Source organism: Muscardinus avellanarius, assembly GCF_963383645.1.
Source record: "Muscardinus avellanarius genome assembly, chromosome: 19".
In the NCBI taxonomy this organism is placed as follows: domain Eukaryota; kingdom Metazoa; phylum Chordata; class Mammalia; order Rodentia; family Gliridae; genus Muscardinus; species Muscardinus avellanarius.
In genome coordinates this window covers 17,514,956-17,533,405 of record NC_137805.1, presented here as the reverse complement: position 1 = coordinate 17,533,405, position 18,450 = coordinate 17,514,956, and the positions used below count along the sequence as shown (strand labels likewise).

General features: G+C 49.1%; 1 protein-coding gene across 2 annotated transcripts in view; it reads right to left on the bottom strand.

Moving 5' to 3' along the window:
- The window catches only part of RIN2 (Ras and Rab interactor 2), a gene marked incomplete at its 3' end in the record, with an annotated part of 87,637 nt that extends 70,156 nt beyond the window's left edge, over positions 1 to 17,481 (bottom strand). The window contains exons 1-2 of one of the 2 annotated variants that reach the window (XM_080716805.1): positions 17,422 to 17,481; positions 17,256 to 17,349 (exon numbers count right to left, since the gene is read on the bottom strand). In XM_080716805.1, the coding sequence (XP_080572931.1) occupies positions 17,256 to 17,297 (42 nt within the window). In that variant the 5' untranslated portion in view covers positions 17,298 to 17,349; positions 17,422 to 17,481. Of the gene's footprint in view, positions 1 to 17,255; positions 17,350 to 17,421 lie in introns of those variants that run through there. The other variant, XM_080716806.1, reaches the window with a different exon arrangement.
- Positions 17,482 to 18,450: the final 969 nt, after the last annotated feature.

Here is an 18,450-nt window from a genome sequence, read left to right as displayed (position 1 = left end):
CGTATACCTAAACTGGTTCCAGATGTCAGAAACTGCTAAACAGTCAACGGGCAAAAGGGTCACATCTCGACTTGGCTTTGAGCCAGCTTTGTAGAGCTAACCTACATACTGCCATTTTTAAACCTTCGAACAATGAAGCTTCCCACGGGTTCACTTATTAAAAAATGGCTGAAGACACACAGGACAATAAAACCCAAACCCCTGGGGTTCTTGTTTCCCACCAGACAAGCATCACTTGGTGGTTTATCAGTCTTGCACGAGTCAGCATTTGACTTGTAGAGTCTGGGTCTTCATCCAAGGCAGAGTCAAAAGAGAATTCGACATCCAGGTAATCTTCAAGTAGACTCGCCAGTGCCCAACTCTAATTTGCAAAGAGAGCGGTTACTGTTTTAGTGCAAGTTTTGCATGGATTTCTGTTTGTTTGTTTTTTTTGTTGTTTTTTTTTGCAGAATGGGGTTTTGAACTCAGGGCCTCGAGCAGGCTAGGCAGGCACTCTACCTCTGAGCTACACCCCAGCCCAGCCTTCTCAATTGTAGGAACACCTCTGCAGGGCGAAGGAATTTATGAGGGGACCCACCCTGGGCTCTCCACAGGAGACCTCTGAGGGCACAACCTGAAAGCCACTGGCAGATTTTAGCTCTCTTTCCTGCTCAAATGAACTCCAGGGGTTCTTTTATTTTATTTTATTTTATTTTTTGGCAGTACTAGAGATAGAACCCAGGGGCATTCTACCTCCAAGCTACACCCCCAGGCCTATTTTTCTTATTCTTTATTTTGAAACAGGGTCTCACTGAGTTGCAAAGGGCCTCCTTAAGTAGCTGAGGCTGGCCCTGAACTGTGATCCTCCTGTCTCAGCCTCCCAAATGCTGGGATTGCACATGTGCACCCCACACCCGGCTCTTCAGGGGTCTTGAGTCTGCGAAGTCCAAGTCAAAGGGCTCCCATCTGGCAATGGCCTTGCTGTGGCGTCACCCCATGGAAGAAGCTGGGAAAGGCAGGGGGACGTCTGCCTGGGCAGAAAGGATGAGCGTCCTGGAGCAGGAGCCCGCCCCCTTGTCCCTGACGCACTCCACAGGGTTGGTACCAACGCTGGGCTCTGCCCCGGACCCCGCCAGCCGTCTAGGCTGCACCTTGCAACACGGTTCCAACACGAGAGCTTTGGAGGACACACACAAACTGCAGCACAGTGGACTTGCAGACTCACTCTTTCACTGTTTGAAAGTTATTCATAGAGTTTGAGCTACACGCTGTCAGAGACTCGCCCACTACGGGAGCTTGGGCTAGGTGGGGGTTGCTGAGCCCCTCTGGCCTGTTTCCTCTAGTGTTAAATAAGACTCTTTCCTTCCTTCCTTCCTTTCTTCTTCCTTCCTTCCTTCCTTTCTTCTTCCTTCCTTCCTTCCTTCCTTCCCTCCTTTCCTTCTTTCCTTCCTTTCTTTCGTCCGTTATGGTTTAAATGGTGCTGAGGGCTCTTTTTCTTATTCAACTAAAGTTTGTTGAATAGAAAAATTAAAACTAATAGGCAATTTGGTACAGCTTTAACAACTCTTTATCACAATATGAGAAAGTAATAGAAGGAGGAGACAGCAGCGTGCTGACGCGCACACTAGAAAGCCCAGAAATGGAACTCTGACCCCTTTTCCGGACCCCAGCCTTTAAACAGATTTTGCACTAGTATCTTCATATCAACGTTACCAAGGCCTTGGGTTAGTAACTTATTCCTCCGGCAGGTGGTGCCTCTTTGTCTGCGGACAGCGCACTTACTAAGTGCGGGGTCAAGGACCTACCTGGCCTTTGGCCCTGCTGTACTGGGCAGCACTGGTTGCTCATCCACTAGGGTGCTTCAAAGCGGCCCACGGCTTCCCTTCCTACACCCAGGCCAGGTCGCAGAGGCAAACAGAGGCACTGATGGCTTCTACTTATTTTTAGGGCCAAAGGCTTTCATTGTCCAGCCTTTCACTATAGGTGAATCGCTGGAACAAAGGGCAAAGACAGAGCGGACTGCAGCGCACCAGCTGCGTCCTCCCTGCCCGAGCACCTGCGCAGCTCCCAGGCCCTGGCTACGTTCTACATTTTGGAAATTAATACCAAAGCAATTTTCCAATACCAGCACACTTCCTTCCCTCCTTCCTCATTGGGTATTGAATCTAGAGGTGTTCTACCACTGAGCTACATTCCCAGCTGTTTTTATTTCTAATTTTTTTTGGTGGTACTGGGGTTCCTGGAAACCCTTCTACCTCCGGGCTACACTCCCAGACCTATTTTATACTTCTTATTTGGAAGCAGGTTCTCTTAATCCAGCACGACTGGCTTCAAACCTGACTGGCTTCGAACCTGCCTGATCTCCTGTCTCCGCCTCCCAAGCCCGGGATTATAAGTGTGCACCACCACGCCCGGCTTTGCTTCTTATTTTGACACAGGGTTTCACTAAGTTGCCCAGGCGGGCCTCAAACTTAGGATCCTCCTGTCTCAGCCCTATGACTAGCTGGGATTACAGGCATGCACCACCATGCCTGAAAGATCAATAGGTTTCTTTTCTTTCCTTCTCTTGTGGTCCTAAGGATTGAACCTGGGGTGCTCTATTTCTACGCTACACCCCCAGCACTGTTTTATTTTTAATTTTGAAACAGGGTCGGCTAAATTAGCGTGCTGGCCTCCAACCCATCAGCCTCCCGAGTCCTGGGATCATGGATGCGCACCCGGTCCCAGATGGGTCACTGGGCTTCTGGAGCGCCTCTGGCTCGGGCGTGGTGCTCCCAGCTGTGCCAAGTTGCCCTTCCCAGAAGCAGTGGTGTGTGTGCACACAGTAGTGGCCCTCACTTCCCCTTTTCTACCTCCTTATGGACCAGCTGTCTTCACTGGGCTTTCTACCAGCGTGGGGGGGAGAGAATGACTCGCCCTTTCTGGGAGGCAATGAATGTATATGCTGACATTTTAAATATGAAAACTCCTGGGTGCAAAGTTTCTAATTCTAGGAACTGGCCTGAAGAAATAGTCAGCCATGAAAAGAATGTGATCGGCAGCATGGTTTATTTTTATTTATTTATTTATTTATTTTTGCGGTACTGGGGATGGAACCCAGGGGCATTTTACCTCTGAGATACACCCCCAGCCCTAGTTTATTTATTTATATTTTAGTCTTTTTAATTTTTAAAACAGAATCTCACTGAGTCACAAAGGTCCTCGCTAAGTAGCTGAGGCTGTCCACGAACCACGAGCCTCCGATCTCTGCCTCCCGAATGCTGGGTTTATAAGCATGTGCTACCACGCCTGGCAGCAGCATCATCATTTATAATTCTACCATCTGGGCGAATTATAATCCCGGTACTTGGGAGCTTGGGAGGCTGAGACAAGAGGATTGCAGGTTCATGGCCAGCCTCCGCCATTTAGTGAGGCTCTCTGCAACTTAGTGAGACCCTTTTTAAAAATAAGGAATAAGTTGGGCGTGGTGGCACAAGCTTATAATCCCAGTGCTTAGGAGGCTGAGACAGGAGGATTGCCCAAGTTCGAAGCCAGCCTCAGCCACTTAGTGAGGCTCTCAGCAACTTAACTTTTTTTTTTTTTTTGGTGGTACTGGGGGTGGAACCCAGAGGCTTTCTACCTCTGGGCTATACTCCCAGACCTTTTTTTTTTGTATTTTATTAGGAAACAGGGTCTCACTAAGTTGCTGAAAGCCTCACTAAGTAGCTAAGGCTGGCTTTGAACTCGTGCGATCCTCCTGTCTCAGCCTCCCAAGCGCTGGGATTACAAGTGTGCGCCACCACGCCCGGCTCTCTCAGCAACTTAGTGAGACCCTGTTTCCAAATAAAATATAAAATAAGTGTGGGAGTGTAGCCTGAAGGTAGAAAGCCCCTGGATTCCATCCCTAGTACTACAAAAAAAAAAAAAAAAGAATAAAAAAATAGGGCTGGGGGTATAACTCAGAGGTAGAACGCCCATGGGTTCAATCCCTAGTACCACTAAATAAATAAATACATATATAAAAAACAAAAAACAAATCATCTATATTTATTTTAGGAAAAGCAGAAAGTAAAAGAATAATTCAGCGGGTGGGGTTAACCGAGGGCCCTTAGTACCCAGCACAGGGATGCGCCCAGGGTTCCTGGGAGTCCTGGCTTGGGGATTTAATGCTCAGTAACGGGTGCTTAATTTTGCCGTCCGGAAGTGCCAGGGATGGACTGGGTCATTGGGCAGTGTTGACAGAGGAAACAAGAATTCTGCTTTCTGCTGCTCATTCTCTCCCTTGCGGAGGCCAGGGCTGTGGCAGCCCGAGCTGGACTCGCCTGCTCGGCCATTGATGTGTTTATTCTCTTTCTGGACAATCTGCTCACGGACATGCCAGGGTGGACCTCGACGCAGTATCTCAGACACTTTTATTCCCAAACAAAAGTTACGAGGCAGGTGGGATAAAAACAAACAAAAACCCAAACCCACAAACCCTCATTTAACAAAACAAAATAAAGCTGCGGGGCCCTGCGGCACATGCTCCCGTGTGTCTTGCTGCTTCTACAGGGCCCGCTCTGCACGCTACTAATCCCCACACCAGGGCGGAGGGCAGAGGGCGGAGGGCACTTCCCAAAATGCCTTTCGTCCAGTCCTAGTAGTGTAGGATGTAAACAGGTGTGACTTCAGTAACACTGGAACATCTCATGAGACCAACCAGGTTAAAACATTTGATGAAGCCAGGCGTGGTGGCGCGCGCTTGTCATCCCAGCATCCGGGAGGCTGAGCCTGGAGGATCGTGGTTCACAGACAGCCTCAGCTACTTAGTGAGGCCCTGTGCAACTCAGGGAGACCCTGTTTCAAAATAAAGAATAAAAAATAGGGCTGGGGGTATCGCTCAGAGGTAGAATGGCCCTGGGTTCCAACCCCAGTAACACACACAATTATTATTATTATTATTATTATTATTATTATTATTATTATTAAACAGGACCAGAATATTCTGGACGCGCAGAGTACTTGTGAATAGTGTGGGTCTCCTAGGGGGATGGAGACTGCAGGATTCCTCAGAGCTATTGACCTCAGGACCCTATGTTGATGACATTTTACCTCCAAGCTACCTCCCCAGTCCTTTATATTTTAAAACAGAGTCTCACTAAGTTGCTGGGGGTCTTGTTAAGTTGAGGAGGCTGGCCTCAAACCTGCTGATCTCAAACCTCTTGCCTCAGACTCCCAAGTCCTGGGATTCCATGCGTGTGCCACCACATCTGGCCTGTGGAAATTCTCGAAGGAGTGCTAATTTTAAGCACTCCTGGGGACAGTGACTGTTGTATTTAGATTTTTGGTTTTGATTAAGCAATAAAAAAAAAAAAACAGAGAAAAGCAGGTTAAGGGTTCAAATGGGAAGAAATTGGAGAAGGGACATCATCACCAAGATGAAAACTTAGAGGACGCGGGAAGACGTTTTCGGGAAGTTGAGTATGCTCTTGTCCTCTGAGCAAATATGTTTGGTTTAGAGAAGGAAGGAGGTCGAGGGAGTGCGGAGGGCCTCCGGATTGCAAGCAAATGGGAAGCCCAGCCACTCTGGTCTCGTGAAGATTAGTAATTCTGGGGCCTGAATCACTGCAATCCGAAACATACTGAACCCCAGATGGCGGTTGCCCTCCCATCAGGAAGCCGAGCTTTGATGAAAGAGACGGCCGAGGCCCTGGCTTAGCCTTTCAGACAGGATGCTCGGAGGCCCGGGGGCGCCCTGCCCACAGCCCACAGCCCACAGGGGCCACTGTTCCTTGGGGCTGGATTGGCTTTCTACTTCAAGCTCCTGATAGTCTCTGCTCAATTGGGGTGCCCCAAGCCTGGGGCTAAGCACAGTGCAGACAGTAGTGCTGGAGTCACCGCCCCAGGCCAGCCCTCAGCCCAGAACAGATGGGAGCTGGTGCTGAAGCCCCCGGGGTCCCCGCTCGCAGGTGGAGAGAGCCCCGCAGTCTCCCAGAGGGACCGAGCCTGGCACTGGTGCCTCTCCTTCCTGCCTCGCTTCCCTCTTCGCCATCTGAGCTCCCTGTGGTCACATCCCAAACAGACCATGGTTGTCCAATAGCGTCCCCTGGGGACTGGTTCCAGGACCCCTCTTGCAAACCAAGTTCTGGGGACGAGCAAGTTCGTCATGTAAAATAGCACGATGTTTGCACGTAACCCTCGTGCATTCTCCTGTACCCTTCCCGTCACCCCTGGAGTACTCCCAGTGTGATACTGCTAGGATGCAATCTGAACCCAGTGTCAGCGCTATGCAGAGTCGTTAGGCTGTGTTGTTTCAGAAATGAGGAGAAAGTCTGTACATACAATTTTTACCCCTGAATATCTATCTAAAATTCCTTCCTTCCTTCCTTCCTTTCTCTTTCTTCTCTCTCTCTACTTCTTTCCTTCCTTCCTTCCTTGGCACTGGGGGTGGAACCCAGGGACCTCCTACCTCTGGGCTATATCCCGAGACCTATTTTATTTTTCATTTTGAACCAGGGTCTTGCTAAGTTCAAGGCTGTCCTCGAACCTTTGATCCTCTTGTCTTAGGCTCCCAAATACTGGGATTACAGGTGTGCACCAGGCCCGGCTCCTACCCCTGAATATTTTCAATCCATGGTTGACTGAATTCATCATGAATGTGAAACCAGAAAATGAGGAGTGCCAACTGTATGCGTGTGTGTGTGTGTGTGTGCGTGTGTGTGTGTGTGTGTTGAGGATTGAACCTGGGGCTTTCTACTTCTGACCTTCACCCCCAGCTCAATCTTATTTTGAAACAGAATCTTGCCAAGTTGTGGAGGGCCTCACTCCATTGCTGAGGCTGGTCTTGAACCTTCAATCCTCCTGTCTCCGTCTCCCAAGTACTAGGATTACACATGTGTGTTACCATGCCCAGCTTCAACTGAGGGACCTTCAAGGCACACCCCTGTACTTGGGGAGCCCTACTTATCATGATCATCATTATCATTTAGTACTGGAGATTGAACCCAGGGACATTCTACCTCCAAGCTACACCCTCAAACCCCCTTTTAAAAAATATTTTGAAACAGGGTCTAAATTGCTAAAGATCTTGCTAAGTAGCTGAGGCTGGCTTTGAAACAGCGATCCTCCTGTCTCAGCCTCCCAAGTCCTGGGATCACAGGTGTGCACTACTGTGATATACATTTTAATTAAAAAAAAAAAATCCAGCCTTTAAAATTTTTTTGTCTTTGAAACGGGGATGCTCTAAATGGCCGAGGCTGGCCTTAGATCTTCAATCCTTCTGTACCAATCCCAAGTACTGGAATTACAGGTCATGCCACCCAGCCCAGCAGCCCTTGGGAAATTCTGAAGGCTTTGGATCTAGTCTCTGAGCTGGGGCAGGAAAGGGTGCGCAGGGGTGGGCGTCAAGGGCAGGGGCATCAAAGGGAGGTGACCACACCGCTGCGGGACCGGTATGCGCTTTGAGGCCCTCGGTGGTTAATTCCACAGCAGGAATCCTGTCTCCTGTATCTTTGCCATCACTCACGCCCTAAGTCCAGCTCCTTCCAAACAGCAGATATTCAACGGCTGATGGGAATCTGAAAGGAGCAGCCCCGCAGCCTGGGAGCCGCGCTGCCCTTTATACTGGTCCTGAAAGCTTTGAACCGTGAAACCAGCCGCCTTGGGAAACAGATAATGATGTTTTGGGATTGGCTGCATTGTTTGCAGCCTTCAATCTACATGCTTGGAATGAGGGATTCTTTCTCCAGCATTATTTTATTTACTGATCGTGTGTGTGTGTGTGTGTGTGTGCGCGCGCGCGCGCGCGCGCGTGTGTGAGTGACCAGGGACTGAACCCAGGGACCTTCTGAGCTACACTCCCAGCCCTAATTCATTCCTTATTTTGCAACAGGGTCTTGCTAAGATAGCCTGTGCCCACCTCGAATCTGAGACCCCCCTGCCTCAGCCTCCCAAATACTGGGATGACAGCCATGCATAGCCGGGTCTGGCTCCTACAAAAACTTTTATGGAGGACCCATTTTTCCTCTCCCTCTGGTGTCCAAACTCCAGATTCCTCTAAACAGCACAGAACATAGTTCTTTTTTTTCTCTCTCTCTCTCTTTTGTGGTACTGACAGAGTTCTTTTTGAATGAGTCTCCTTAGGTCTTGAAGGATCGGTGCTGTAGACACGACAGGTAGAGAATGGATCCAAGCATCCTGACTTTGGAGATATCTCAGACAGTCAACTCACAGATACAACATGCCTAGTTAACCAGCTTGAGCCAAGAGCATCCCGACGAGAGGCCTGCTCTGTGTGGGGGCTCCTCACGGTGGCCCCCGAATCCTCACACCATCCTGGCAGCAGAGGGCAGAGACGTTCATCAACCCTACGTTATGGATGAAGAAACATGAGCTGAGTTTGTCCAAGGTCAGGAAGCTGGACCCGGCAGCAGGATGGGCAGCCTGGGCTCTGGACTATCCACCCGCGTGCCTGAGGAAGGCCACGCATGTCTCTAATGCACTAGAAGTATTATTGGACTTTACTTACTGCATTTGAAAAGTCAGTGTCTGGACTTTACTTTTGGAGCTAATTTTTTATGTGCGTTCACGGGTGTTTTGTAATTATACACTAGAGTGAGATTCAGAGTGATTCAAACACACATGCACACAGCACTTGGTATCCTGCCCACCCTGGTGCCGAAGACCCGGTGTTAATGCCAGGAGAGCTTTATAAAGGTGGCACAGAGCCGGGTGCAGTGACCCACGCCTGTATTCCCAGTACTTGGGAGGCCGAGGAAGATCCCAGGTTTGAGGTCAGCCTCAATAACTTAGTGAAGCCTTCAGACACTTAGCAAGACCCTGTTTCAAAATAATAAAAAATTTAAAAAGATTTGGAGATGCAGCTGGAAGGTAGAATGCCCCTGAATCCAATTCACCACACGAAACAAAATAAAACAAAGAAAAATAAAATAAAGGTGGCACATAGATGGGACCACAGGCCTCTCCTCCCAACCCTGGAAGGCTGAGAGGGGTCCCCAAGGCATGGCCTCCGGCTCCCTGGGGGCGGGCAGGAACGCTTGCTCCGTGCCCTTCCCGGGTGGACGCCGCTCCAGGCTTCTGCACAGGCAGCGCCCTTGCTCAGAAAGAGCTTCTGGTTGTTCTCCTGCCCTGCTCAGCTGAAGTGCCACCTCCCCCGAAGCCTTCCCACCACGCAGGGCGCTCCCCAACTCCAGCCTTCACGCCCACCCTTCTCTATGGTCCCCAGACCCCCGTGACCGTGCCCGGTGCCCAGGGCTGGCCCTGCCCAGGCAGGTGCGAATTCAACAGAATAAGCACACCGTATATGTAAAACATGTGCGTCTATGTATTGCCCAATTTCCATCCATCCAGTGTATTTATTGAACACCTACTGTGTTCAATAAATAAATAAACTTCTGGCCAGGTGTTAGGTAGGCCCAGGAGATACAGACTCAGGAAAGCAAAATCTCTGGGCGGGTCATGGAGGTGCAGCCTGTAAGCGCAGTACTTAGGAGGCTGAAACAGGAGGATCGCAGGCGTGGCAATTTAGCAAGACCCTCAAGCACTCAGCAACACACTGTTTCAAAATAAAAAGTAAAATAGGGCTGGGGGTGGTCTCACTCCCATATCCTTTACTTCCGGAAGGCCTGATTCAGAAATAGAGAAATCTCAGAAAAAAACCTGGAATTCTTTCCTCGTTCACGGGTAGTGTTTCTCAACCTCGGTCCCCGGGCACTGGACAGTTTGGCAGCACCTCTGCCTCTGCCCGCTAGAGGCCAGTAGCTCCCCCACCCAAGCCTGCAGCAGCGAATACCCAGAGAACCTGCAGACGTTGCGATTCTTGTTGGGGTCAGAAAGGCCATCAGCAAGAATACAAACTTGAGAGGCTGACAGAGGATTGCAAGTTCGCGGCCAGCCTCGGCAACTTAGCCAGGCCCTCTGCAACTCGGTGAGATCCTGCTTCAAAATAAAAGACAAAATAGGGCTGGAGGTGTAGCCCAGAGGTGAAGTTACCCTGGGTTCAATTCCCAGCAACACACACACACACACACACTAGAGCTTGGTGTGGTGGTGCATGCCTGTAATCCCGGTACTTGGGAGGCCAAGACAGGAGGATCACAGGTTCAAGGCCAGGCTCAGCAGTGTAGTGAGACTCTTAACAACCCAGTGAGACTTTGTTTCAAAGCAAAAAATAAAAAGACATGGGGGTGTAGCTCAGAGGTAGAATGTTCCTGGGTTCTATCCCCAGTACCATAAAAAAATGGAGAAAAAGGAGGAGGAGGAAGACTAACACCAGTAATAGTAATAATAATAATAATAATAATTTTGCAAATTAGTACAGCCACTCTGAGCTAAGTCTGGAGGTTCCTCCGCAGGGCCCAGCTCTCCCACTCCTGGTATCTTTCCAAAGGAACTGAAGTCAGAATACTATAGTGGCCGACGCAGACCCATGCCACAGCAGCACAATTCACAACAGCTGAATTACGGACCCGGCCCAGGTGTCCATCAACAGAGGAGTGGATCGCGAAACTGGTCTATACACACCATGGAATTTCACTCAGCTATAAAGAACAAAATCATGTCATTTGCAGGAAAATGGATGGAACCAGAAAATGCAATGCTAAGTGAGGCCAGCCGGGCCCAGAGTCAAGGGTCCCCTGATTTCTCTCACACATGAAGCTACAGGGAAATTGGGGAGCGAAGGGGCCCTCAGATGAGGAGGGGGAAGACGTGATGAAGGGAACTCTTAGCAATGCTGCGTACACATATGCACAACCATCGATACCAATGTCAACACCATGCACGAGGAAGGGGAGCGAGAGGGGGAGGGTCCAGGGGGAGCCTCCAAGTGCTGTGCGCATGCGCGTTCCTACCACTCCCAACCTCATCATGATGTATTATTACAATGTACCAAGAAAAGTATCTTAAAAACACAAACAAAATGCATTCAACCAGAAAGAAGAGACTGCGGTATACACACGCAGTAGAATACTATTTGGCCTTAAAAAAGGAAATCCTGTCATCTGTGACAACATGGATGAACCTTGGAGACATGACGGGAAGTGAAATAAATTTTCCTGGCACAGAAGGATAAAGACTGCCAGATCTCAATCACATGTGGTCTAAAAAGGCTAAACTCATGGAACCCGTCCTTACCAGGCGGTTGGGGTGATGTTTGTCAAATGGATACAAAATTTCAGATAGGACCAGTAAGTTCCAGAGTTCTATTATAAAACATGAGGACTGAAGTTAATAACAAGGTGTTGCATTTTTTTAAAGTTATTGAGAGTAGATTTTAAGTGCTCTTAATGACCAAAAAAAAAAAAAAAAAAAAAAGCCCAGTTTATTACTGTACAACACATATACTTTGTATTTCTTAACTAAAAATAAATATTTTTCTACGGAGGGAACTATACGGTGATGTATGCGTGTGCATGTGTATTACTCTGATGTATATTTATGATGCACTAAGAAAAGTATAAAAAAAGCCCTTTAGAAAAATAAACATGAGTATTCCTTAAAAACAAATAGACCCCAAATGAACATGCAATTGGAATTACAGGGGAGAGGGAGGCATGTTTGGCCAGGCTGCTCTCCATTCATCCATTCCTTTATTTTGTGTGTGTGGGGGTCTGGGGATGGAGCTCAGGCGCATTCTACCTCCAGGCTAGGCCCAGCCCTAGTTTTTATTCTTTATTTTGAAACAGGGTCTCACTGAGTTGCAGAGGGCCTCACCAAGCAGCTGAGGCTGTCCGCGAACCGCGATCCTCCGGTCTCAGCCTTCTAAGTACTGGGATTATAAGCATGCGCCTCCATGCCCGGCTCATGCTTCATTTTAGAAAGTCAGAGAAAGGAGAATGAAAACTGTGTGCTGTCCCACCTTTCCATGGGGGACACGTGGGCTCCAGATACCCAGCTAGCTAAAGGCGAGAGCAACTCCCGAAACCAGGAAGAGGGCTCTCTACTTTAGGTTGGGCGGTCCCTGAGCACTCTGGTGACCTTGGGCTACCCTGGCATTGTTGAGGATTTTATAATACCTAAGAGTCCATGGAGGGGGTCCTCTAACAATATTTAAGTCATTAACCCAGAACTAAATTTTCCCTGGTTCTGCACCTTCCCGGAAGGCAGGTCACTCTTTTAGGACAAAATCAGTGGTTATGTAAAATTGTGAACTGGGGAAGGACAGGTGTTGCAGATGTAGTATAGAATAAATAATTCCAGTATTAATTTTTTTTTTTTTTTTTTTGCGGTACCAGGGGTGGAACCCAGGGGCATTGTACCTCTGAGCTACACCTCCAGCCCTATTTTTTAATCTTTTTAGTTTTGAAACAGGGTCTCACTGAGTTGCAAAAGGCCTCGCTAAGTAGCTGAGGCTGTCCGTGAACTTTGATCCTCCGGTCTCCGCCTCCCAAATTCTGGGATTACAAGCATGGGCTGCCACACTCAGCTTCCAGTATTAATTATTAAGAAATAGTACTTAAAACATGAAAACAAGGCCAAAAGGTAGGGACCTGTCTTTTCTGAGAAAAGTATAGTGCCATGAATTTTCCTCCAACTGCTGCTTTAAGTATATAGCATTGGTTCTGAAAAGCAGTGTTTGATTGTCACTTTTCGAATGTAAATCTGAAAAATCTGTAATTTTGTTTATATTTCCGCTTTCAGCCCAGAGTTCTTATTAGAATGTTTTAACATTTCCAGGGAGAAGGGCCTTTTTTGTATACTTTTGTGGGTGCTCTGTAATCACAGGTCACAGTGATGGACATGCGTGCACCAGGCCCTCCTCTGGCTCCCTCCCAACACCCAGCCTTCCCTGCCCTGTTAGTGAGATTGATGGAGATGCCATCATTGATGGACAGCTTTCTTTCAACTGCTTCCTTCCTCAGCTCTTCCGCTCCTCGTGGTTTTTATTTTCAACTTAGGAAACGTATCCCAGAACGCTTCTTTAAGTTGACCAAAAATACATTATTTGTCAAGCACTCTTTGAACGAGTTTTACCATCTCTTTGACAGCTTTCTTCATAAACAAGATGAATGAAGCTTTGACAACTGTTCATTGTTTTAGTTTTTCTTCTGAAACAGGGTCTCACTAAGTTTCTGATGCTGGTCTCGAACTTTCTGTCTCGCCTGCCAAGTCCTGAGATTATCTGTGTTTACCCCTGCTTTACTTCTATTTTTTTTTTCAAGTTTCCTGGAGCAAATGAGGCCATGTCAAACTCTATACTCATATTTAGCGTCAGAAACTGTGGGTCACATGTGCTAGTAACTTGGTCAACCATATGAGCCATTGCTTTTTGCAAACGCCAACAAGAATCGCAATCTCATAGGCTCACAGAATTCGGAATCCCTGGAAAGTCGTGCCCTGGGTGGCTGACCTGGGACCTCGAGGGCCTGGGAGCAGCTAGAGAGAGGCAGACACTCGAGGGCTCTTCTGGAGGAGGCTGCGATGTCCTGGACTCCCAGTTGAGTTTCCCAGGAGGGTACTCTGAAGACGGTGGTGGCCATCTGAGCAAGCGGTACCTGGGACAGTCGGGAGGCTGGTTCCCATCCCTACTGCACACTCACCAGCCCTAGGTCCCAGTTTCCCCATCTGTAAAAGGAGCGGATTTGGGGCAGATGGACACAAGCCTTTGCTCCTCAGCCCGGCAGCCCCTGGCCACGTGGGGTCATGAGCACTTCAGGTGTAGCTGGTCTGGACTGAGACGTGCTGAGTGGGAAACGCACTGAAGTTCAGAGATGCGCTACCATCCACGCTTCAAAACAACATGCTGAGCTAGGTGTGCTGCGCACACCCGTAATCAAAGTACTTGGGAGTCTAAGACAGGAGGTTCAAGGCCAGCCTCAGCAACTCCGCCGACCCTGCTTCAGGACAAAAGGTGTTGGGGTGTTCTCTAAAGGAAGCATGCCCCTGGGTTCCATCCCTAGTACCCAAAAACCAACACAGAACCAAAATATGCTGTACATCATAAACATGCACATTAATAAAGGAGATATGATAGCAACTGGGTATGGGGGGATACCAAAAAGAGATAAACAAATAGCAAACAGTAGAAAGAAAGAAATCAGGCAAACATGTTTGGGGGCAGTGGCGGTGAGCTAAAGGTCTCATCCGTCCTGTCCCCAGGTGTAAGTACAGAACACAGGTAGGAAGATGGGGGTGGGGGAGGGAAGAAGAAGCCCCCCCCCCCCCAGGACTTGGAGGGTTTGCCAGCACCGCACCGGGCGCCTGTGTGCAGTGGGGGTGGCCCCCGTAGGGGAAACTGGGAGGGACAGGGAAAGGAAGAACCAGGGCTGGCTTTGCGCACCCCTGCCCCTAATTTAGGACTACCTGGAACTTCCCCAGGACTGGCATGGCCCGGGCTCCCGGGATGTGACGGCATGCTAATAACCACGGTACATTCACATTTATTCCAGGCATCTGTGCATTAATTCCTGGGTCCTTTCAAACTATCTGAGGCATTTCCTGAGACAGGACAGATGGGAAGCCACAGATCAAGGCTCGCACCGGTGGTGAGCAAAGCGGGCTTAGACAGACAGACTGGAGGGGGTGGGTCTTGAGGAAAAACAAGGAAAATGATTGCCTGGCAGTCAGCTGTGCTTTGCACAAAACCAAGTGAAAGCTAAGACCAAGAAAGAATAAAGCCAGGCGTGGTGGTGCATGCCTTTAATCCCAGCACTTGGGAGGCTGAGACTCGAAGATCGACGATTCCATTCAGTCTCAGCAACTTGGTAAGACCCTGTTTTGGAATAAAATAAGTCTATTAAAAGGGCTGGGAAAGTAGCTCAGAGGTAGAATCCCTCTGGGTTCAGTACCCAGTACAAAACCAAGTGGGATTCACTCCCTCCTGATTTGATTCTCTCTAGCAGGTCGGAAATATAGCCAGCTACTTTAGCTGCTGTCCCATGGAAAATCTTAAATACTAATAAACATGGCTTTCCCAAGACTGCAGGAAAAACTGGCCACAACAGACTTCACTATTATACTAATCTATTAGGCCCAACAGGACACCTTCCTAAGTAATTTTCTTTCTTTCTTCTTCTTCTTCTTTTTTTTTTTTTTTTTTTTTTTGGCAGTACTGGGGATGGAGCCCAGGGGCATTCTACCTATAAGCTACACCCCCAGCCCTATTTTTTTTTATTCTTTATTTTGAAACAAGGTCTCCGTGATTGCAAAGGGCCTCACTAAGTAGTAGCTGAGGCTGTCCAGAAACTCCTGTCTCAGCCTCCCAAGTGCTGAGATTATGAGCACAAGCCACCGCCTGGCTCTAAGGCATTGTCTTTAACTAATTCACTCACTCGCTTTTGGAGGGGGTCTCACAGTGCTGTCTGGCTTGCCTCCATCCCCCAGCCCTCGCCTCCGAGTGGCTGGGATGACATGTACCGCCGCGCCCTGCCTCAGGGATTTTAAAAAGCAATTTGACACACTCGATTTCCTTGTTTTGCCTTGACCTTAAAATCTAAGTACTATGTAAGACACAATTCCGCTGTGCTTCCTGCGCATCAGAAGGCGGTAATTACGGACTAGCCAATATTTAGGCTAATTTAAGCAAGGCTTTGGGTTAAGGCGGGGTTTGCGATCATCCCCTATGCAGAAGTATCCCAGACTGAGAGGCAGTCCAGGAGCCTGAAGGTCTAGCTCCTGGTCTGAGGCATAACTAAAGAGCTCCACTCTTCTTGTTTGGTGGGTGGGTGGTGTCACAGAAGCTTGATTACACCAGCCAATCGACTGAGAATTGAGGCTATTTGTGCCTACAGAGCTCAACTATTGGGATGGAGAATTGAGACCATCTGTGTCAATGTAACTTAATTCTTTAGGACCTTGAAAGGCCACGCTAGAAGCCAGCACAGGCTTCACTGCTTGCTGCAGGAAATTCCTGTGAGAAGGCCTGTCCTGGCCTATGAGGTGCTCACCTGGGACAACGGATGCAGTACCTTGCAGAATCTTGCAGTATCTACCTGTCAGTCCTGAGTATTAGGTCACACAATTCTCCGAAATGCAATCATTCCTCCACCTTGAAAAATAGTGTTTAGAACTGGGTGTGTAGCTCAGTGAGCGGTAGAACACTTGCCTGGCATGTCTCAGGGTCCCATCCCCAGAAACACACGCACACACACACTCACGCACACACTGCACTTAAAGGACTGGGGCCTGGGCCTCCGGATCCTATAAAGATGCCTCCCATCTTCCCTTCTTACACACCAATACGACTGTCTCTGCTCTCAGTAACGACGCAGCTTCACTACCAACAGGTTCTTCTGAAAGGTTTTGTAGGGTCAACAGTAGACAAGCCAGTTGCGGGCTCTTGGAAACAGAGGGCGTACAAATAAGACTAAATACATCCTTACAATCCATTAGGGCTGGGGTGAGCATTAAACCTCAACTTTCTCCCATTAATAAAGCAATAAAATATCCTCTGTGTGCCTCCTCTGGGGCCAAGACCCAGCCTTCAGAACACCCGCCCACAACAGATTGCAAATGCAACTTATGCTGCCGTTTTCCTGTGTTTTTAAACACGATTCTGTGTTTTCTAAATTTTCGATAAAGAGTACGCGTTCATTTGAGGGTGAGTGAAAGGAAATGAAGCAAAAAGGTAGTTAATCTTCAGGTGTAAATTAGAAATAAACACCAAGTCTTAATTAAATATACATACACACTATATAGTGTGTATATATACATATATAGTGTACATATACATATACATATAAAGATACCCATATATATGCATGTATATATATATAATGCTCATTTAAAATCTTACTTCTCTGCAAGGTGATTTAACCCCATGGATATCAGTGTGATACAGGAAAGCTGTACAGTCGGAATCCTTCAGCCTTCTCGTAAGAAGCCTTTGGGACGTTTGATAAAATACACCATCAGATGGCATTTCATCAGTCGCAGTGACGCCCAGGAATCTATGGACCGTGTGCTTTGTTTTCCTGAGCACTCATGTGATTCCTAGGAGCCCAAGGAGACACACAGGTCTACAGCATCAGGGGACCAACCAAAGAGCAAAACAGAGTCGCGCTCCCATCCTCAGTCACCGACTCAGAAGGGAGAGGTGGGCAGTTCGCAGATACAGACCCTCTGGGTCCCAAGCCTGCGAGAAAGCAGAGACACAGCCCCCAGCTCGCTGCCCAAGGCGATGACAACCAGGGGCCCTGACAGCCAGAGCCTGCCTCACTCGCGGAGCCGGCAGCCGGCGGAGCTGGCTACCGGAGCTGGCTACGACGGCCAGCCCTCCACAGCCGACCGCCTGCGGCTCCCCAGGCAGCCCAGGACAGGGTGGCGCGGAGACTGCAGATCCCAACCCGGCTTCCTTTTACCTTAAAGAAACTTCCTCGCTTCTCCAGACCGCGGGCGCCCATGGTCCCAGCCGACTGTTCCCCCCAGTGCCGCTCCGCTGCAGGCCGGGCACTCCTGAAGGTAGAGACATTTGTAATGGTTAGCCCAGCCTGTAGGAAATTCCTTTCTAAGCCACAGAACACTCACAACAACAGTCCTGCCAAGATCTTTTTCCGTCAACAACACAGTGCCATTGATTTCCCACCAAAGCCCTTACATCTCCTTTCAGCCCGATTTCCTGCCCGGGCCAGCGCCGTTCCTAGACTGTGCCCCACCCCCTCCCCAGCAGCTGACGTAGAAGGGCACTGGACCGCCACTGTGGGGGCATAATGACCGCTTTGTGTTTGCATGACCTCCCGCTCAAGTTCAAAGGGACTGATATTGGTGCCCCATAATCCGCCCGCAAAACTTATAGCCCCAACATGGCTGCTTGCCGGCTGAAGAAGGAGGTTCTGTGTGTCCCAGGAAATCCTGCTGAGAGGGGGTGAGGTCAGCAGTAGGTCCTCTATCCCCCGAGGTCAGCAGAAGGGCCCTGGGGAGAAATCTCTGCGTTTTCTGATAAATTAGGACGATCGGGAAGAGACCCCGGGTCGCTGTTTACAGGGATCCGTTTGTGTTAAGGAGGCGGCTGTAAACAGCCCCAGGATCGACCTGGGGGGCGGGGACTCACTGTACAAATGTAAAGGCCGGGTAAGCACGCAGTCCCGAGTCACCTCTGCTAGGTGGGCTTGGAATTTCCCCTGCGAGAGCTTAGAAACCAAGAATCCTCCGGCTCCAAAGCCCTCAGCCTTCATTTCTCAGTTAAATGCAAACACACCTGGGGCTGCTAATTGGACCCAGACCACCCAGCTTGGGAGGCTGCAGGAGTCCCCCAGCCCCTTCCTTACCTGGTGAAGCTCTCCTGAGACCAAACAGAAACCTGCCCCCAACCCCCAGCATCCCTCTCACTGAGACTTGGCAGGATACAGCTCATCCCAGCCACCACCCAGAGGAACGGGAACTGAAATACCTCTTGCGCCATTAGATTTTTTTTTTTTCTTTTTTGTGGGGCCTTGTGCGTGCTAGGCAAGCGCTCCTGTATGCTGCAGACCCAGCCCTAGCCCCACCTTTAACAGGAGAAGCGGTTCCCTTAGGCTGGGGTGCGAGGCACCAAAGCCCAGACAGCCTCTTTCTCTG